This window comes from Colletotrichum scovillei, assembly GCF_011075155.1.
Source record: "Colletotrichum scovillei strain TJNH1 chromosome Unknown Contig00012, whole genome shotgun sequence".
Classification (NCBI taxonomy): domain Eukaryota; kingdom Fungi; phylum Ascomycota; class Sordariomycetes; order Glomerellales; family Glomerellaceae; genus Colletotrichum; species Colletotrichum scovillei.
This window is the reverse complement of record NW_023336270.1, coordinates 680,473-700,612: the sequence shown is the minus strand read 5'-3', so window position 1 is coordinate 700,612 and position 20,140 is coordinate 680,473. Positions and strand designations below refer to the sequence as shown.

The window sequence follows — 20,140 nt, the reverse complement described above, 5'->3', positions numbered from 1 at the left end:
TGGCACCACGACAAAGCGCCCATGCAGGGAGACCCCTCGTCCGGACACTTACCAACTGAGGGGGTTTGCAGATCAACCGAGCGATCACTCGCACAGGCGGGAAAAAGGCACGAGTCGTCGGCTCGGCGTTCCGAGAGTGATTCTCTGTTAACTGACTTACGCCGAGTGTATGTGGTTCTTACGAGTAGACAGTCCATGTTAGGGTTTAGAGTTCTTCGTTTCACGAAAACCGTTTTGTTCTATGGATCTTGGCTCCAGACCTTACCACAACACTATTTTAACCTTAACGACTAGTCGCAACACAAAGGGGGACACTAACAGCCCCAAAGCTTAAGTCAATAACCGCGTCATCTAATGATGGTCGTCTGTTTGCTATGCTTGCATGAGGCTGTTGATCATGAAGTGGGGGTCTCGTCCGACTGAGCATGTAGCACGGCAACATGAACTCTCATGAGTCGGCAGATCGTGGATCATTCATTGCTCCAGGCTTGAGAGGGCAGGTGCAACTGCGGGATGAACTGTGGCTGGATTCTATTATAAAAGGATGAAGCCATTCCCTTCCTCAACTATTTTCTCTTTCTTCATCAGCTCACTTGACTGTCATCTCTTGTATCAAACTTCAGCTTCTCCAGCTTGCTCATACACTCTATCAATTCCTCGCCTACAGAAACAACATCACTTCGAACTTCCCCAAATTTAAATCATCAACCGCCAAAATGCGTTTCTTCAGCACTCTCTTCCTTGCCACCTTGACTGCTACCGGCGTCGTCACGGCCATGCCCGTCGCCCAGCCTCATGACCTGGCTGCGCTCGCCGGAGAGGGACTCCAGGATGCTGCCCCAGTTGAGGCTCTCGACATTGAGACCAACATCGAGACCAGAGAGGCCAGGGGCCCCAACACTCCGGCTGATGTCGCGAAGCACGACGCCAACCACAAGAAGCAGGACGCTGGCAACTGTGGACAAGGCTGCAAGGCCTCGCTTGCCTCGTATCACTCGCAAGCCTCCAAGGATTCTAAGAACTCCAAGAACTCCAAGGGCAGAAAGAACGGTCGCCGCGCGGTCGAGAATGCCGAAAACACCGAGGATGCTGAGGTTGAGGAGGAGGTTGAGGCTTGAATCAGTCAGACTCAGTCTTGACACTGAGATGGTCTTGTTCTCGTGCTGGTAACGGTGCAAATGGAGTTTTGGATACACGGGTTATACAGTACAAGCTGTGGCTAGAGCTATAAATAAATATCTACTTCTTATCTCACCTACAGATAACGCAAGTAACAAGGGGCTGCGGGCCTCGGGAGCAGCATTTAACTCGTGAACCACGACACCGTTGTACGTTGCTCCGTTCGGTTCAAACGAGTCTTGTATTCTTGTTTAAGTAAGGATCTGCCTCATACTTCCTACTTCCTCTCCATCTCGCCATTCGACTCTCGCCATCTCCAGCCTATTCAGGCCCCATTCACTCCAAGGCAGTGGTGTTGGCCGCTAGCCAGTGACCGAATTCGTGAATGATGGTCATTGTATCGTACAGAAATGTGTGAATCTGCCTCGACTAATTAGTAGCTATTTCCGAAAGGCACATATGCACAACCTACGATATCCATCCCGGGGAGGGGGGGAAGAACATCGCGACGCTCTCCAAGCCGCTCGTATCCAAAGTTGGCCTGCTGCGCAATCGCAGTGACGACCAGGACCGAGAGAAAGACACCACGGATTTTCATGATTGTGATATGGTCTCCGATTCTTGGACAGTGCGATTGTATGTGAATGTCGCGTAAAAGCTGCTATTTGACGATTTCGAGACACTTGGTTCTGAAGTTTTGATGAACGCGTGTTTGTGATAATGATTGGTTTGCTGATCGCCAAAATAGCACCCCGAGGCCTGGAAAAATACAAATTTTGCAACTGGTCGAATGTTTTCCCGCTTTTTGAAGGCATCTGCTTAGTCGTCGAAACTCAGACCAGTGAATCACTGTTCACTGATGGCGGGGCTTGCAAAGGTTGCGATCCGGATCTTGCACGGGAGCGTCTTCCAAAAAGCCAATACCTCATATCTACGGCCAACTCGGATTCGAATGTATCAAAACATCCCCTACAGTCATTCGACTTGAAGGGTTTCCAACTTGAGTCATCCTACTGGACAGAAAGTATAAGTACCTACGTAAAGATGTTGATGTCGTGGACCGGTTCTAATGTATTACCTTATGCCAAACAACGTACTGGTTATGGTGAGAATGAGGCTCTTTGACTCAGCAATGCTCAACAAGACGCGCAAAAAGAAGAAGAAGAAGAAGAAGAGGCATTTTCCAACCAAGGGCGAGGGTGAAGGGTTGCGGTTCCTCACGCAGCCAATCATACCTCCGTGTGGTCACCGAAAAGCTGACAGGTTGCCTCAATCTGCCTGGCGAACTTGCCCGAGACAGCAGCCTTCTGCAGCTAGAGATTTTGGGCCTAGTCAAGCTCCTCTTGTCTTACACCAGCTTACACCACAACACTTCAGGCCGCAGATGGGCTTTTTCCAGATCAGTTTCCCGTGAGGCACAGCCGCAACGCCATGAGGCAGCCAGGGGCTTTCCGCCATTTCGAGGGCAAGAAGCACCAGGCAGATTCGCATTCAGATGGAGCGACGTAAAGAACATGGCCTCGATGAGACTGAAGCTCGAGTGCATAAGTGCCATGATCGCCGACGCTCCGCTCTGTCTCTGTACGATTCGACAATTGCGGATAGCAACTTGGACACAAGCAGCTGCAGTGTTACGCCAATACACAGGCCGAGATGCATCTCAAAAACTTCACCTCCTTTACATCGATCAAAGAAATTGTTCGTTGTAAACGCGTCAAGCAGAAAGCCAAGCGTAATGAAAAGAACCAGAAGCGTAGCAAATCAAGGAAGAACAAAAGAACTAAGTTTGTGTTGTCCCGTCCTTTCATGCACTCGGGTTCCATGTTCCCTCGACAAAGAACATGTTCGGGTCCACATTCGGGCTAATATTTGACACCTTAGGGAGAAAAGGCTGGAGCCCAAAAGCCAACATGAGGCCCAACATCAATTCCTAGATGAAGACTTGGAAGAGCAAGTTCCAGACCCATACTTGGCTTGGAACTTGGCGAACATTGCACCGGAGACTTTCGCACAGCCGCTTCCGTGGCGAAGGCCAAGTCATCTAGACGACGCGTTCCACGTCAACTCAGCTGCACCCTATCACCCAGGTTTTGAAACTCCGCCTTCTAGCCACCCATCGCCAAATCCGACTCGGTCTTCTACCTTGAACTCAATCTTGAGCAGTAGCGGAACGTCCTTGAGTTCTGCCACATCAAAAATCAAGTTCTTCTTCCACCGTCGACATTCGGACACTGGACTTTCCAGATCATCGCCACTTTCACGGCAGTCGGAAAAGCGGAACTCTGTCCCAGGTCTATCGTCCAATTTCTCCAGGCACATCACGGAAGAAAGCCGCCAAGATATTGTGCCTCCTCAAGCTGAAGGACAAATCGCAAAATCCATTGCGCCGAAACAGGAACAAATCATGGCGCAACAGTCGATCGATCTTAAGGCGGCACGCGAGAGTCTCAAGGCGTGGGAGCGAACTTCGGAGGCTTTTAGAACCACTTACGAATCGAATGTACGGCCGCGGCTACTGAAAATTCTAGAAGAAAACGATCCTGTTGGTGACTACACCGTCACGGTTCATAATGACACCAAAAGGATGACTAGAGTTGTGGTGGTTACGACGCCCACGGAGATTCCCGCAGACAGCAGGGGCAAAATTCAGAGTCATATCGAGGCGTGTTTTGCAGATTCTGCAGAGCTACAGGTTGCGGTCGAGTTCATTAAGGGCAATGTCAAGCGTACTGCTGGCACATTTGCTTCGAGTCAAGATGCAGATAAGCAGTCGAAGGGCCCTCGAAACTCTGGCAGGCACAATGAGAGAATGCTTGGGGACTCTGTCAGCTTTGAAGACAGTGACAGTGCCGCAACCCTTGGTCCAGCAATCAGTCTCGGTGGATACGATGGCTGGGTTGTCAACTGGCATCTATTCCACGGTATAGCCAACTGGGAACACCTTCATGATCCATCAAAGGTTCCGCTTCACAGACTGGTCCACCCGGCATGCATGGACTGTCGCGAGAACGAAACCCCTTTCCGCATTGGGGAGTTGCAAGCTTATTCAGGAAGAATGTATAGAACAACTCGCCAATCGAGATCTCTGGAGCGTTTCGTGGCAGGTACCCCAGGAGAATGCAAGCAAAACATGCAAGTAGTCACGGATTGGGCTTTTTGCAAAGCCTACCAAGATGAAGCTCAAAATTATCTGCGCTACGCGCCGCCAGGCATTGAGGTCGAGGATCTTTCCGAAGCAATTAAAGGAGTGTTTGAGCAAAACCCTCAATGGCAAATCATCCAGACAACTGGCAGAAGTAGTGGATTCCGTTACGCTGTGGTATGCGAAACACCGGCCGATGTTCGCCAGTATCCAAATATGCCCACAAGGGAATGGTACTTGCAGAATCTGGACGGAGTGTTGACGTCCGAAGAGTGGAATTCCGAGGGCCCTGGTGTGTGTGGTGACTCGGGAGCTGCCGTAGTGCACGATGAGACGGGAAAACTCCTCGGGCAGATATGGGGTCGAAACGTGTACGATGATGACCGTCAAACACCTAGGATAACATACTTCACACATCTTTGGGACATTTTCGACGATATCAAGGAGCGATATCCCAATCTGGAAGGCCCATTCCTCATCCCCAGGCCGGAATGCCATCCCTCGAATAACACGGATTTAGTAGACGGAGCTCCCGGCCCTTCGAGAATGGAAGCCGACGAGAAGACTTTGAATCCATCGCGACCGCGGAGCCGGGCATGTTCGTCCACGGGTGGCGCCGATGGAGTAGTTGAATCCTTCTCTCAGTCAACTCTAGCACAGAGTGTAACTAATTCGATAGGATCTGGTGAAGGCGCAAAGAAGACGTATGTTGAAAAGGCTTTGGAGGGCGAAGTGGGATGCGGACAACGAGACTCCCATTCCCGTAACGCTGCTAGAACCTCAGCGGATGATGACACAGATGTACTGGTAATGCGACGGAGCTCGGCGATGGTGACCGTTTGATGCTCTTTATTTTTTTCTTCTTGAAGCATTTTAGATCGCAAGCGTCAGTTTTTCGAGACTCAGCATGCCTCGTATCTTTGCATACTTAAGTCAGCTAATCGAGTCCGTTGCTCCATGGGGCATGTCATGCATCAAGGCCCAACTTGAACCCACTGATGCTGTGTTAAACATTTGATAAATCCGAAGGGCGCTCAAGGATGTCTTCTGTGGTGTGATTCCTACCTCATCGGACCCGGCGAATTCGACCGATAACTCCCCGACTCCCCGACCCGGAGTGGAGCGCTCGGTGTTGCCGGAGGAAACTTTCGCCTAAGAGCGATGTTCTTGGGAATTTCGGTTGCGGGTTCTCATGCAGAACTCAGCCGTTGTAGAAGTTGCGCTAGCTGACTCGAAATGCCCTGTAATTAATGTTTTAAGGCACCCTAGAACCTAACCCGGCCTGGATGGAGGAAGACGCATTCGATATTGCGGCCTCTTAAACTGCTGTTTGAGTACCCGCTCCGCCATTCGAGCTCCAGCGTATTGGGTAACGTATAGAGCATCTCCGTCGGTGATCTGAAAGACCTCGTGTACGAAAATGTGAGAGGGCGACGAACGACAAGTGGAGGAGGGATCATCCGCGAAGCAGTAATTTAAGGTCGGTGCCCCCCTTATACGAAGGCGGTACCGAAATTACAGCCTGCGCTAAGAGGGGTTAAACCGAGTAATACGAGAAGATGACCATGGTACTTTGGATACTTGTAGGTTGAGTACCGCAACACAATTGTCAACTTGAATCCTTTGCTTCGTACACCGATTCGATACTCTAGCAACTCGCCATCATGAAGGGTTTGACCAAGAGCGCCGGATATCTTGCGTTATTAGCAGCGCTAGTCAGCAAGACCATCGCTCTGCCAGTTCAAGATGCGCCGCTGAGAATCGAGTGGCGATCCCTGTCAAGCGCCGCAAAAGCAGACTACATCAGCGCAGTAAAGTGCTTAGATGGGTTGCCGTCAAAGATCGGTCTCAAGACGTCGCGATACAACGACTTCCCCTATGTCCATGCGCAGCTCAACAACGAAAGTGCGTCCTTTCTTTCCAGGCGTCAATATTTGGCATCATGCTAATCAACGATTGCAGTTCACTTTGTCGCTCAATTCCTCCCCTGGCATCGGTACTTTGTACACATCTACGAGACAGCCTTGAGAGATGAGTGCAAGTATACAGGCCCAATGACCTACTGGGACTGGACCCTTGACTCTGAAGACATGTCCAAGAGCCCCGTCTTCTCCAACGACACCACCACCGGATTCGGAGGAAACGGCCTGAATGGCGGTTGGGTCCCGCCGACGCGACCAAACCCCTTGACCATGTGCGTAACTGACGGGGCTTTCGCCAACCTTACCGTGTCTTACTACACAACGACAGCGCTCTCGCATTGTCTGAATCGCGGCTTCAATGACGGTATTGGGGTGAATGCCGGCCCTTACGAAGGCGGTTTGTACTCGCCCGAGAAGATCTCAGGAATCATCGAAACCTCTAGCAACTTTTCTACATTCGCGACTGCTCTGGAAAACGGGCCCCACGGTGCGATTCACTCAGCCGTTGGAGGAGACCTGTTCCCTTCGACATCTCCAAACGGTAAGCCCTCACCACCTATGTGCGGGCACCTGAAGACTAACAGAGAGTACAGATCCCTTGTTCTTCCTCCATCATGTGCAGATCGACAGACTTTGGTGGCTTTGGCAGCAGGCTGATCTCACAAGTCGGACGTTGGACTTTTCGGGACGAAGGAACCTGCCCTCGGGGGAAGCTGATACCCGGCCAGCGTCTCTGAACGACACGCTGCCAACGCTTGGCCTGGCGGCCGATATCCCCATTCAACAAGTCATGTCAACAACGACAGACTTGCTGTATTATAAGTATTAGTGTAAATATTTCAAGAACTACTCTGGGGACAGCTGTTCGGACTGAAAGCATCCCGCCTCTCAGTGCTCACGGCGCTTCACCATCAGCCGCTGTTGGAGGGCTCCTGCAGGAATCGCCACTAATTCATGCAACCACAGGGGCCCATTCCTTGAAGGAAATGGAAGAAGATAAACGTACGACATGCCTGTGTATTCCCTCCTGATGTTTCTTCGCTTCATCCTAAGGACATGATTCGCCTGACGTCTTTTGAGCCCCCATCTTGCCCTTGAAGCCACCCAATGGCGAGGGGTATGCAACGTGGCAGCCTAGGGGTGCAAACAATCTTTAATAAAAAAACAGTTCGCATGTTATCGACGCGCTCAAGCGACAAAGCTGAACCATAGACCGCAGCCGTTTGACAATTTTCGCCATAGGTCTTCGCCAGGGACGTTGATATCAGAAGCAACTTTTGCAAAGTTGCAAAGCTCAGGACACCAAGATGATCTGCTCTTTTTGTCACCACGTCCTTGAGCTCAGGAAGGACTACGCGCTGATCAGTAACAAGCGAGACGGCGCGGATACCCCGATACCACATCACCGCGATGGCACAAGTCTAACGGCCTCCGTGGACGCTGGATGTTATATTTGCAATCGACTTTGGGCCGCTCTGGATGTCGAAGAGCGATGCAAGGTCAGGCAGTCAAACGATGAACCGACCAAACGAAAGACTCCAGCAACCGGGTCACCTCTCACTTCGGTGTTTTGGGAAGACGGAACAGCACTCGCATATCCCCGCGCCTTCTTACTAAAACTCGCTTTTGACCGAGGCAAAGTTTTGGATCTGGAGAAAAGTCCACGGAAAGGGTTTTGGCGCGCAACTCTTCTGCTTCTCCCACAAGAATGTATGTTTACCTGCTGTGAAAGAACACCTAATGACTTCAATTATGCGTCCACAGATGTTGATCTAAGACATAGTCTACGCGTCTCAACACCGAATCAAGTCCCACTCCCGTAGTACAAGATCCGAAGGGACCTTTCGTGTCGCACAGAGATGGATTACGGAATGTCTAGCTGAACACCCACAATGCGGTGCCAAACCGAATGCATCTACCGCTACGCAGTGGTACCCCAGTCGCCTCCTGGATACAGGACCTCTAGACCAGGAGAGCTCAAGTTGCCGACTCGTCCTACCGAACATCACCCCTATCCGAGGCTCTTACGCGACACTTAGCCATTGTTGGGGTACGAAGGGGTCTTTCAACCTTACAACAAGCAACTACGCACAACTACAGCAGGGAATCGCATTCGACACCCTCCCACCCCTATACCGTGACGCCATGGAAACGAGTCGTCGCCTTAACATTCGGTACCTATGGATCGACTCACTGTGTATTATTCAGCATGGTGATAACTTCATTGACTGGAAACAAGAATCAATGCACATGGACAAGATCTACTCGGGGTCCTTCGTCAACATCTCAGCGGCCGATGCCCCAGACGCGAATCACTCCCTCTTTCACGACCGCCATCCCGATGCTCTGTGTTCGCAGATTGTAGAGCTTCCTGTTGGTTCACAAACTAATCGCTTTTTATTAACGGACTATTACTTCTGGAGGACAGAAGTTTCCAGCGCGGTCATAAACACAAGAGCCTGGGTGCTCCAAGAGAGACTCCTCTCTCCTAGAGTGCTTTACTTTGGTCAACGGCAAATTTTATGGGAGTGCCATCAAAAAGAAGACGCTGAGATCTATCCGGAAGGCTTACTGATAGACCTGTCTCGGTTTCCCAGTCGGTTCAAGGGCTTCTGTCACAACCAATTGGGCTGGAGACCCCGGGATCACGGCGATCTATCAAAGTACCATTACTGGTGCAACATTGTGAATACCTACACTCGAGCTAAGTTGACATTCCCGGGAGATAAGTTGATTGCACTTTCAGCTGTCGCGAAGGCTGTGAGAGAGTTACTACAGGATAGCTATGTTGCAGGGATGTGGCACCGCTCTCTAAGGCGGGAACTGCTGTGGTCTGTCGCTGTCGGCGAGGCGCAAGCTAGGCCATCAGTCTATCGAGCCCCAAGTTGGTCTTGGGCGGCGGTAGATGGACACATTACTCCGGGTATCATGGATGTCGAAGCAGTGGAGATGTTGATCGAGGTACAGGATCTACATCTCGACTATGTTACAAGCGATACAACAGGCCTGATCAGCGGTGGATGGCTACAGCTCTGGGGAAGCCTCAAGACACTTGAGCTTCTGCCGGATGCCTTGTTCAGCAGTCATAGCAACAACTACGAGTTCTTGATGATGGTTGTCAATGGCGTTCCGGTCAGTGTCCGTGCTGATTCGGTCATGAAAGAGTATCAACCACACGTCTACCTCGATGACAACCAGCAGTTCGTCAGCACACAGAACCATCGACCGGAACTATTCTGTATGCCAGCAAGAACCAGACCCGGCAATGACGGGAACATCTACGTGCTATTGCTGCAGCTTGAAGATAGAAAAGACGGCACCTTTCGTCGCATTGGAATCGCCCGCGGTTGGGGCAAGGAGTTGAGGGAGAGCTTGCTAGCAAGCAATGCGGAAGAGAGTACCTTGCCGTGCGTAAAGTATGAGGGAGGTCGCCACCTAGTGCGGATCGTTTAGTTGGGCGGGGCCATCAACACGACTAGGCACTGTGAACAAGACGAAACAGTAAGAGCCAAGTACGACACGAAGGACTGAATGGGCATCTGCAGATAGAGGATGAGAGGGAGAAGTAGATCGCCATCCTGAGCGATAAAACATGAGACAGTGCACGTGTAATTCTCACTTCCAGTAGTTAACTAGATAGAATGCTACCTTAGTGTTTGTTGTCTAAGGCGAGTCGGTGACTCTAGTTGCCCGAAGTTGAGAATTACAGTACCAATTTGTTGTAAGATGCTTTATTGTTGCTTTAGAGTCGATTGACACAACTGAGAATATATACATCTCAAGTCTACCCACTGAGATATACCACCTAATCCTAAGTGCTCTGCTCAAGTGCTTCAAGACAGGAAAGAAGTCTGCCAAAATGCACAGGCTAAGAAAGAAGAGCTCACAACTGAGGGATCACGCACAACAGAATGCATGGATGCTACTCAATTCGATTGTCGAATATAAGGCACTTATTTAGAGTTGATCTAAGCTGGGGCGGACGCTGCACATCAGCGGGTATTCGAGGTTTTAGCGCACAAAACAGAAAGACAGCCCATCGGCACGTCTCGGTCCAACAACTGTCGCCATCCCACCCCAGCGAGCACGACATCAACAAAATCCCTTTGGGCTTCCCCTTTCTCACCACCGGTTCACTTGGCACTGCAACAACACCGCACCGCAGGGCAAACGACCAGCCCCCCTCAATTGACTCCACTGCTGTCTTAGTTGGGGTCCCCAGGCTCTCACCCAACTCCAGAGGACTGCCAAGCAACTTGCAATGAGGGCCGTGTTCAAAGGCCCCAAACGACCTTCCAGAACTGGAAAGCCTTCGGACTGAAGCCACTGAACCTCTGGCTGCCTTCGCCGCTGCCCAGACAGCCCAGCCTGCTGACGCTCTCTTGGCGGCGATGCTCATCTCACTTGACCTGGCCACTCCAAGACAGATACGCATTCTCAAGGCGTAGAACAGCACTGATAACTGGCTGAAGCTATCCTCGCGAGCTTGCCGGCATTTATGACGTTTCAGCCTCAAGAGGCAGCTCAAGGAGCTTGAGAAGCTATAGCGACCGTCACCTCGTATTATGAGTGTCAGCCACGGCGGCACATACCCCCGAGACCACACCCACGCTCGATTCCTTCTGGAAGCACGCAAAGTTTTTAAGATTTGGCTAGTTGGAGTGGAGCAATGGATGTTGGCTCATGAGGCTATTTTGTGGTTTCCGCAGGATATGGTTCGTCAGAGCTACGGTGGCCCCTCGAGGTTCATCAAAATTCGAACCTCGACAGGTCGCTTTCACTGATCTTGAGTGCTCTTTCTCTCGCCCGTTTACTCCTTGGTATCCCGCCGTGCCGCCCTCGTGGTACCAGGCAGCGAGTCGGTTCGCAGGTCGAACCTTGCGTGACGTTACAGTGCCATGACGTGCGGGGACCTCTGCAAAGCCTGGGATGATCACTTTCACCGTTTGTCTTGGGTTGCGACGCAGCAACGCAGCATTGCAGCTGTTAGCTGTCTGCGAGGCAGGGACACATATATAGCACCCATCGGCCTCTCGAAGAACCACCCGCTTGCCGATCCGCTTGTGTTAGCTTGGAGCTCTACACATTCTTTGATAGGAACTCCTCCCGGCAGTGCTTGCCAGCACGTGAAAGCCGTGTACATCACAGCAACTCGAGCTCGGCCGATTTTCGCTTCCCGCGCCGACAGCAAGCTATGAGTTCACCACTCAAATACGATCATCATGTCGGGGAGGACAGGCACGTCGTACGAGACGATGCTTCGGCGGAAGAAGTAGGAGTGGTCAAACAGCAGGAAGTTTACGCATTTGATGAGTCGCGCAAGATTGGCGTTACCGGCGCGGTCTTCCTCATTCTAAATAAGATGATCGGTACCGGTAGTAAGTAACAGACACGAACGGTCGATCGCGATGTGTATAAGTCAAACCCCCCACTTCCTGGCACCCCCCTGTTTCTGGCACCCACAAAAACGATGGGATCACAACCCAACCTCCTCATTACTATTAACTATTGATCCTCAACCACACCCACTACAATACAACTGCCAGCCTCACTAGGGCATTCAGAGTCGCTGGATTCAGCCGTAATAACCTCCTTTTCACCCGCTTCGATTTGAGCCCGATGGATATCCCTGATGTTCGCAAACTTCGTGTTGGGATCGATCTGAACAGTCTTCCTCTTCCTAACTGCAGCGTTGGTAACTTGAGCCCTCAGGTGAGCCAGCTGCTGCTGGGCAGCTGCCAGTTGCCAGGCCTGCTCTGTGAAGCCTTTTTTCACCTTCCTGAACAGCAGCCGTTGAGTGCTGGTATCATTGTCGAGTTGGGTGTATAAGTGCAGTTGACCGCTGAGCTCTGCCAGCTTCCTGGGTGTCGACCAGACCACTGCAGAGGAAGCAGAATCCCATGCTCAACAGGGTAGTTTGTTGACCATTATGGCATCGCTTTTTGCCCCGACTGGTTGGTTTGGGTGTGGTGGGCAGCAGAAGGCTCAGGTAATACCATAGGGTTCATCAGGGCTTAACCATCGCTACAGGGTGTAGACCAGTCCACTTCCAACCACTTCTGATGTTCGAGACTGATAGACCAGCAAGTCGAGCCTTCTGGTAACAGTCCAGGAAGTTCCTTTTACCTATAATGGTAGAGTCGTTCCATTGAGACAAGTAACCGAGCTCCTTCCGATAGGCTGACTTAACAGGGCTGAAGACAGACTGGTCAAGTTGGCTGGAGGACATGAGAGGAGTGTGGTGGTAAGAACAGTAAATGGATATTGTTAATATAGCAATTCCACATGAAGTCTGTCGTCGTATGACTCCCATGCCCATCCACAATCAACAGTCGAGCCTCGCCCTCAGCCTCAGGCATAGTCTGTGGGATAAACACCTTCTCTAACCATTCAATGGCAGTTAAGTCTGTAGTCCAGCCATTATCTGTTGCTGTAAACTCCCACCCATCGTATGGAACCAGATGTAATGGAAACCACTGTTGTTGGACCGTCTTCCCTTGAAAATGATAAGAGGACGAAGTGCCCTACCCAAGGCTGAGATACACTCAATGATAGAGACCCATGCCCTCGACCCAGGTTGTTTCTTGCGAACAGACGTCGTCTCAGCCATGCCCAGCACTAACCCATTAGCTCCTGACCCTCGAGGATGCCAGTCTCATCCATATTATATCTGTTGGCTGGTTTGATGTCCTTGATCTCAGGGATAGCAAGGAACTTAAACCAGTTCCTAATGACCTCAGTAGATGCCCCATTAACGCGTCTAGAATCGATGGAACGACTTCTCTGAACCTTAATGATAGGGTTCCTTCTCACGAAGGCATAGATCCAGCCTTTTCCTAATGGTTTGGTATCCCCAGCAGCAGCCAGAACTCGCTCTGAATTCCTTCACCTGTTGGTGCGTTGGTGCGAGGCCCAGCGAAGCCTGAATGCGAACCCATTGTGCCAGCTTACTCTCTGGTCAGGAGACAGCCTCTGCCAGTCAGCAAAGCCACTTTCCTAGTCTGACCACCTTGGAGACGTAGTTGGAGGGTTGATCGTGGTATCCCATACTCCAATGAGGCTCTCTTTTGACTCTTGCCGTTTGAGATGTCCTCGAGAGCCTGACGAAGCTGATCTTCGGTATATTGAGGCATTAGATATAGAAGAAGGTATGTGCAAAAAATGAGCCCATTTGGACTCGAATTGAAAATGTTGTGATAAAAGGAGGTTGGGGGTGGGCATTGCGTTGTGGTGGATTTTCGCGTTTTTGTGGGTGCCAGAAACAGGGGGATGCCGGGAAGTGGGGGGTTTGACTTAACACTTACACCCCGTTTCTCAGTCTTCTCAACTCCCTCCGGAATCTTCCAGTCGACTGGCTCCGTCGGCGTCGCTCTCATGCTATGGGTCATCGGTGGTGTCCTGACCTTCTGCGGTATGAGCGTCTTCCTCGAATTCGGCCTCGCCATCCCTCGATCCGGCGGCGAAAAGAATTACCTCGAGCGCGCCTACAAGCACCCCAAGTACCTAGCGACCTGCGTGCTCGCTTCGCAGATGATTCTCCTCGGCTTCTCGTCCGGAAACTCCCTTGCCTTCGGCCGATACGTCTTATTCGCATCGGGATCCGAGTCGCCGGATGGTTGGACCGCCCGCGGCATTGGTATTGCCGGCGCCACCTTCGCCGTCGGCATCCACGCTATTACGCCTAAATGGGGTATCCGGCTGTTCAATGTCTTGGGCGTCTTCAAGGTCATTGTCTTACTCTTCATCGTCTTCTCCGGGTTCGCTGCTTTGGCTGGTCGACGCCGCGTGCCAGACCCCCACAACTTTGACAATGCTTTCCGAATCGAAGAGGGAGAAGGCTACGGCAACGGTGGTGTCTATGGATACGCGACAGCTCTGCTTCGCATCATTTACAGTTACAAGGGTTGGGAGAATGCCAACTACGTTGTGGGCGAGTTGAAGAACCCGCGCAAGACTCTGGCTATTGCTGCACCTCTGGCCATCGGCGGCGTGACGATTCTCTACGTCCTTGCAAATGGTGAGTTCACTTTACCATCCAAAATCTGGGGATTTGTTGCTCGTTGACTAACCGTGATCTCTAGTTGCGTATTTTGCCGCCATCCCCAAGACCGAGCTCGCCACGTCCGAAGTCATTGTTGCAGGTGTCTTCTTTCGCAATGTCTTTGGTAACAGTGCCGGTGCCAGAGCTCTTCCAGCGTTCGTCGCCATCAGCAACTTGGGAAATGTGCTTGCCGTCAGTTTCGCCCATGCTCGCCTGAACCAAGAGTTGGCAAAGGAAGGCCTCTTGCCATTCAGCACCTTCTGGGCATCCAACAAGCCATTCAATGCTCCGGCAGCAGCCGTACGTGCCTAGAATCTGCATTTCATGTTCTCAAGCTAATATAATGCTAGCTTTTCCTCCATTGGATCGTCACTGTCATTGTTCTCGTTGCCCCCCCTGCAGGACCAGCTTACAACTTCATTACAGATCTTTACACGTATGTCTTGTCCCCCAAGTTGAGAAACAATCATTTGCTAACACAGAAACAGATATCCCGGCGCATGGATCAACGCATTTGTTGGGATGTAAGTTGTCCAGGAGATTTACTTCATTGAATATCAGCTAACATCACAACTAGTGGTCTCCTTTACCTCCAATGGAACAAGAGAGAGAACTGGACATCACCTTGGCACACCTACTTCCCCATCACTATCCTCTACGTCCTGGCCAATGTATTCCTCTGCATCGTTCCCTTCATCCCACCTACGGGATCGTGGACTGCAGAAGGTTACCCGTACTACGTCTTCCCAATTGTTGGAGTGGGCGTGCTCCTTCTTGGCGGTGTATACTGGGGTTTCTGGACCAAGATCTTCCCCGCTATTGGTGGCTATAAAGTCGTGGCGGAGAGGACGTATGACGAGGAAGGTCACGAGGTCATTCGATACCGTAAGGTCAGCACGAAGCTTGGCCACTCAGGGCCGATCGATTGAGACCTTGGCCCATAGATAGCTGCAATGGTCGAAGCCGCTATGGCTGGAACTACTGTTCGCATGTCATGACATTTTAACCAGCATATACCCAAATATGAACCCTTCTGACAACTCGAAACCTTGGTTGGTCGTAGTCACGTTAAGGGCGTATTTTGGGACATGATAATCATGATGATTGAGTAAGCATGCGTACAGAATCACTGATTCGAAATCACTGATTCGGGATACTCGAAACATGACAACACAGCCTGGAATTGGACCATAGGCGTTGACAATTGATTCAACTTCGCATGTACGTATGGGATGCAATCATACTTTATCAACTTAAAGCTTCTCAGTCAATTGTCTCAAACACTAATCATACAGCTCCAATCCGAACGCCGCGCAGTCCAAATGTGATCGCTAGTAAAATTTATTCAAGGCGCTTATCCTCCAAACCCTCAGTGTCACCGGGCTCACGGTATTCGCCAGTAGGCTTAGCACCCCGGGTGCGACCTTCCACGATGTTGCTCTTGTCAATGGCCTCCTTATCATCACGCTCTGTAAAATGTGTCAGGGACTCATGCCACGTTCCGTGAGATATAACTTAGACATACCTAACTGAGCATCGGAGTCGGCAGTCTCAGCATCAATAGGATCCTCGACCTTGGCATCGTCGCCGAGGACGCTGATGGGTTGGCGGTCACCCTGGCGGGACACGTACTCGTTGTCCTGAACATCTCCGGTGGGGGCTTCAGAAGACATGGTGATGTTGGGAATGTTACGTAAAACTGAGTGTATTGATGTAGGTTGAAAAGGCTTGCCGAATACTGGGCTTCGTAATTGTAGGATGTTGTTGTTGTTGTTGTTGTTGTTGTTGTCGATGTTGTCGATGTTGATGAGCTACGAGTCTTCCTCCTCAGGTTCAGGGCCCTTTCCTCGGTTCATATACAAATCTTTCCTCACTATGAGCAATCATCATTGCGATCTAAGCTGCAAACACCATAGTCATGAATGTTGAGATCATTGTCGAGCTCACAGATTGTCTGTAAGTCTATGACGCTGTCATTTACGCGTAGAAACGCGCATCAAAGGGGCTCCGACCTCCCTGGCGCATAACCACCGTGCAGAAATCAATTAAAGTCGACCTGCACGCGACATGGAGCAAAGTGTCCGATGGCCCCTTAAGCTAACGGCGCCACGTTTGATTGCAGCAAGCATCTCAAAGGGATGGTCCAGCCGCCTGGCGCGCGTTGATAGATCTAACTTAGTCTCATGGAATGATGGAGCCTATGGCAACGAGCGCCAGCCGCCTCATTAAAGTGCCTTAGCATGGGAAAGTGACCAAATAAGACTACTATCCGTACGGGTACCGGTAGTCACCTTCGCTTCAGCCTCGTTCCCGGGTCTTGAACCCCATCGATCGTCCCTGATCGATCGCCTGAAACCCGATTGGACAATGGACGAAAGTCATGATGCCTTTTGGATTCGGTGGATGCCCAGCCCCCGACTTTATTTTCGGTGAGTGCGGGGACCGCACCGGTATAGCTGATATCGCACTATCACTTTTCAATATTCTAAACTCTCGAATTCGTGTTAAGCTTGGGTTTCTATCCAGAGAAAATGTGAGAGAGACATTCCAGAGCTTTGAATACAATTCTGAGTTGAAATAGACTCATTTATGTCTATGTAGAGTTGATTATCGGCTTTACCCAAAGGTCTGATCATAGAGGATAACCATGGACCAATCTACTCACCGAGATACCTCGAGGCCTAGAACCAACCGAAGACCTCACCGAAATAGACTCCCTGCGCACGATCGGTCTGACATCATGTCGTGTTTCGCTCAAGTGGGCAACAGAAACGGGTGCGCGGGCCGCATCATATTGACGTCTCCAGCACACCTCAGCTGCGCACCGAAACAGCAATGATCCTCGGGCGTCTAACTCTTACATCACCCCCCTTCACCAAAAAGCAACCGGGAAACTCTGGGGCGAGCCTTGAAAGCAAGATTCAGCCTGCCGAGTCGGGTACCAAGTGCCAGCAGAACGAGTGCCCAGTGATACAAGGTTCCCCCGGTGGTGTGAGTTCCGGTGTTCAAGAGCAAGCAAATTTGCTATCTCATAATCAGTTAACTCCCCACTGACAATGCTGCCTTTACTTCCGTGCTTTGATTTCTTCCTTATTCACACAAAACATTTGGATGATCCACGACAATAATACCAAGAATTCCGACGTTCCACAACCGTCCTGTTCTTCCCCACCCTGGCTCTTTCAGCGCTTCTATCGATCTGATCGTGCATTTCCAGCCTCCGGGCGCAACAAAGTCAACTCGTCACTATCCAGACTAAAGAGGGACCAAAGCGAGCGGCTTCATCGGTAGCCTGCGTCTCCGCAACGCCCCCGCGTCCCGAGCCTTTCCCATTCCGGCCCTTGTCAAACGAAGTCCAGGCACATCCCACGTGCTGATCGTGATCCGTATCAGATTCCGCCCGTCATGCCGCGCCAGGAACGTCACCACAAAGAGCGCGTCGTCTACGACGACGACCCATACTATGACGACTACGAGCGTCCAAGGGCCTCGCGCCGCGTTTCTCGTAGCGCACATGAGTACGAGGCCAGCGGCGGTCACCGGCGCAGCACCCGCCGCCACGATTCCTACAGCCCCGTCGGCCCTGCCCGCGCCCGCTCGGAGAGCTATGGTCGGCCTCCTGCCCGGAGGCACGACACATACGCTGAGTATTCTGACAGCGGAGATGATAGGCCTCGTCGACGCGGCCATGGGCAGAGCAGCAGCAGCCGTCGGAAGGACAGCAAGACGTCTCGGTCATCAAGGGGACCGGAGCGCAACGATTCTGACAAGGCTGCAATCATACAGGCTGCCGCTACCGCCGCCGTTGTGGCGGGCGCAAGTGAGGCATGGAGGATGAGGAAGGAAAAGACGTCCTGGTCTCAGAAGGGAACGAGGATGGCGACGGCCGCGGCGGGTGCTGCTGCCATCGCGGCTTTCAACAACAATACCAATGGGCAGCACGGCTCAAAAGACGGTGGCGGAAGCAAAAAGGATACTATCCAGGCTACATTGGGTGGCTTGCTGGTGAACCGACTGGCGAATGGGGTAGGCAAAAAATAGCGGAAAAGATACGATAACAACGAAAAGCTATCTCGTTGTCGACATATGAAGGGCTATGAGATTGATGATTGTTTAGACGTTTTACGACGGGTCATGGATACCAGGAGTTTGGGTTTATGTTAATGTTATATCACCCTCCATGCTATGCGATAATTCTTCATGTTACGCTATAAAAGAGATGCATCTCGCTGCTCCCGCAACTTCTCTCGACTTGATCGTGAGATCCACTTGGGCGTTCAAATTGCTACGGTGTGCGTCCACGATCGAAGTTTTCATCTTACCTAATTTGAGGCATCTGTGTGAAGTGAACTCTGTTCAAGGATTTGATCTCTAGGCCTCACCGATTTGCCAGGATGATGCTGCTCTGAGGATCAAACTCAGGGTCACCGGATAGGGGGCCGTCAAGAGTCTACCAGTTCAACGATAGACTCGATTGGTCACACAGGGATGGTGAGGTTAGTTTTACTATCTTTCAGATCACCTGGATAAGTATGAGTATCAGTCTCGGTAGATAAGATCGGGTTGTAGAAACAAGCTTTGTTCCAGGAAGCCAAATGGGTTCAAATGTCCTACGCGTTGTTTCTCGATATTATCGCGGGAATGTGGTCTTTAGCAAATGACCTTAACTTACAAAAAACATAGTTCGTACCGAATTCAGGATTGTATTAGCTGAATCTGCGGCTCGGCGACGTTGGCTCTTCTGTTGTTCGAGGCTGTTTTATCACCCACGACCCTGGATATGGGCTCAAGGCCCACGACGAAATGGGATTGCACTGGATTCCGACCCGTCACCTTTATACTGCTCAGGTCGGCAAAGAGGCTAATAATTAAGCAACTAGATCATGAAGAACCCCAAGAAGAACTCTGGGGTACTAAAATTATGAGGCTTCCTCTCGTGAGGCGTTTCACCATGGCTTTCAAGCACATGGAGTCCCAGCCCAGCCCGGAGTGTAACCCGTCATCGACAGCTCACCCGCACCAGATTCAACCTCGCCCTTCCATCCCATGTCGACTGATCCGCCCTTAGTGAGAACATAATTAGCCGCCTGGCAGCGGAGCCACCCGTTGATAGCCGGGTGGTTGCACTCGGCGTGATCCATGAGAGCGTTCTTGAGGTTCATGACCTGGTTCAGAATTTTCGAGTGCTCTTGATGAAGTTCCCGATTACGAGCCTCGGCGGTATCTTTGGCTGACTCGAGGTCGGCACTCTGCTGCTTCTGCTTCTGCCAATTGCGGGCCGACGCTCGCCTATGGCGTTCGCGGCCAAGAGCCGGCGGTTGTGTGGCGGGAATAGTACTATGGCGTCTTTGCAAGACTGGCTTGCTAGGCGCTTGTTCGAATTTCTCGGCAACATCATTGTTCGACTTTCTCTTCTTCTTGAGGGGCGCACGCTCCTCGTCGACTTCTTGTCCGTCCATTCCTTCGCTAGAAGCGAAACTATCACGACCTGTAGTCTCTCCACTCGTAGGAGATGTGAATCCATAGGATGAGTTGATGCTGGTGGGAGATTGTGTAGCGGATGGGAGGGAATAGACCATGGGCATGCTTGGCTGTATCAGACCGTGAGCATTGGAATAGTCCCAGAAAGTCGAATCCATGCCAGAGTCTAGAGGGAAGTATGGTGTTGTAGGTTGGAGGTTGGTTGAAGTCCACCAGTCGACTGGGCCAAACTCTATGGTGGGTTGAGTACTACAGAGGCTTCCGTGAAGTGCATTTGCATCCGCGGGTATCGCATTTCCGTCCATGCTATTAGATCGTGGAGTACTAGAGCTTGAGATTGTATCGTTGTAGTAAGTCATATCCCTCGGCGATACCGGCACATCGAATGGATTTGTAGAACATCGTCGTACCATTGAGTCGTAAGGTTGTACTCCG

At 51.2% G+C, this 20,140-nt stretch overlaps 8 protein-coding genes across 8 annotated transcripts; 6 read left to right on the top strand and 2 right to left on the bottom strand.

Annotated features, from left to right (window-relative positions):
• Window positions 1-716: 716 nt before the first annotated feature.
• On the top strand, window positions 717-1,118 carry HER10_EVM0005712 (uncharacterized protein; the record flags this gene model as incomplete). The annotated part of the gene is made up of 1 exon (XM_035475317.1): window positions 717-1,118. One exon carries the CDS (start codon window positions 717-719, stop codon window positions 1,116-1,118), a length of 402 nt encoding a protein of 133 aa, XP_035326191.1.
• A 2,585-nt stretch (window positions 1,119-3,703) lies between these two features.
• On the top strand, window positions 3,704-5,104 carry HER10_EVM0007600 (uncharacterized protein; the record flags this gene model as incomplete). The annotated part of the gene is made up of 1 exon (XM_035477152.1): window positions 3,704-5,104. One exon carries the CDS (start codon window positions 3,704-3,706, stop codon window positions 5,102-5,104), a length of 1,401 nt encoding a protein of 466 aa, XP_035326234.1.
• Window positions 5,105-5,908: 804 nt separating this feature from the next.
• HER10_EVM0000904 (uncharacterized protein) lies at window positions 5,909-7,012 on the top strand (the record flags this gene model as incomplete). Its single annotated transcript, XM_035470671.1, has 3 exons — window positions 5,909-6,166; window positions 6,224-6,724; window positions 6,777-7,012. Exons 1-3 carry the CDS (start codon window positions 5,926-5,928, stop codon window positions 7,010-7,012), a joined length of 978 nt encoding a protein of 325 aa, XP_035326033.1. The 5' UTR covers window positions 5,909-5,925.
• A 478-nt stretch (window positions 7,013-7,490) lies between these two features.
• HER10_EVM0003893 (heterokaryon incompatibility protein) lies at window positions 7,491-9,636 on the top strand (the record flags this gene model as incomplete). The annotated part of the gene is made up of 2 exons (XM_035473555.1): window positions 7,491-7,893; window positions 7,967-9,636. 2 exons carry the CDS (start codon window positions 7,491-7,493, stop codon window positions 9,634-9,636), a joined length of 2,073 nt encoding a protein of 690 aa, XP_035326129.1.
• Window positions 9,637-11,377: 1,741 nt separating this feature from the next.
• HER10_EVM0004074 (amino acid permease) lies at window positions 11,378-15,153 on the top strand (the record flags this gene model as incomplete). Its single annotated transcript, XM_035473731.1, has 6 exons — window positions 11,378-11,561; window positions 13,502-14,200; window positions 14,265-14,524; window positions 14,575-14,669; window positions 14,713-14,748; window positions 14,802-15,153. The coding sequence occupies 6 exons, from the start codon at window positions 11,378-11,380 to the stop codon at window positions 15,151-15,153; spliced, it is 1,626 nt and encodes a 541-aa protein (XP_035326136.1).
• A 412-nt stretch (window positions 15,154-15,565) lies between these two features.
• Window positions 15,566-15,897, bottom strand: HER10_EVM0001689 (uncharacterized protein; the record flags this gene model as incomplete). Its single annotated transcript, XM_035471429.1, has 2 exons — window positions 15,566-15,693; window positions 15,750-15,897. The coding sequence occupies 2 exons, from the start codon at window positions 15,895-15,897 to the stop codon at window positions 15,566-15,568; spliced, it is 276 nt and encodes a 91-aa protein (XP_035326058.1).
• Window positions 15,898-17,629: 1,732 nt separating this feature from the next.
• Window positions 17,630-18,265, top strand: HER10_EVM0011152 (uncharacterized protein; the record flags this gene model as incomplete). Its single annotated transcript, XM_035480590.1, is given in 2 exon segments — window positions 17,630-17,871; window positions 17,884-18,265. 2 exon segments carry the CDS (start codon window positions 17,630-17,632, stop codon window positions 18,263-18,265), a joined length of 624 nt encoding a protein of 207 aa, XP_035326343.1.
• Window positions 18,266-19,100: 835 nt separating this feature from the next.
• HER10_EVM0002553 (uncharacterized protein) lies at window positions 19,101-19,809 on the bottom strand (the record flags this gene model as incomplete). The annotated part of the gene is made up of 2 exons (XM_035472259.1): window positions 19,101-19,129; window positions 19,239-19,809. The coding sequence occupies 2 exons, from the start codon at window positions 19,807-19,809 to the stop codon at window positions 19,101-19,103; spliced, it is 600 nt and encodes a 199-aa protein (XP_035326093.1).
• Between the last annotated feature and the right edge of the window lie 331 nt (window positions 19,810-20,140).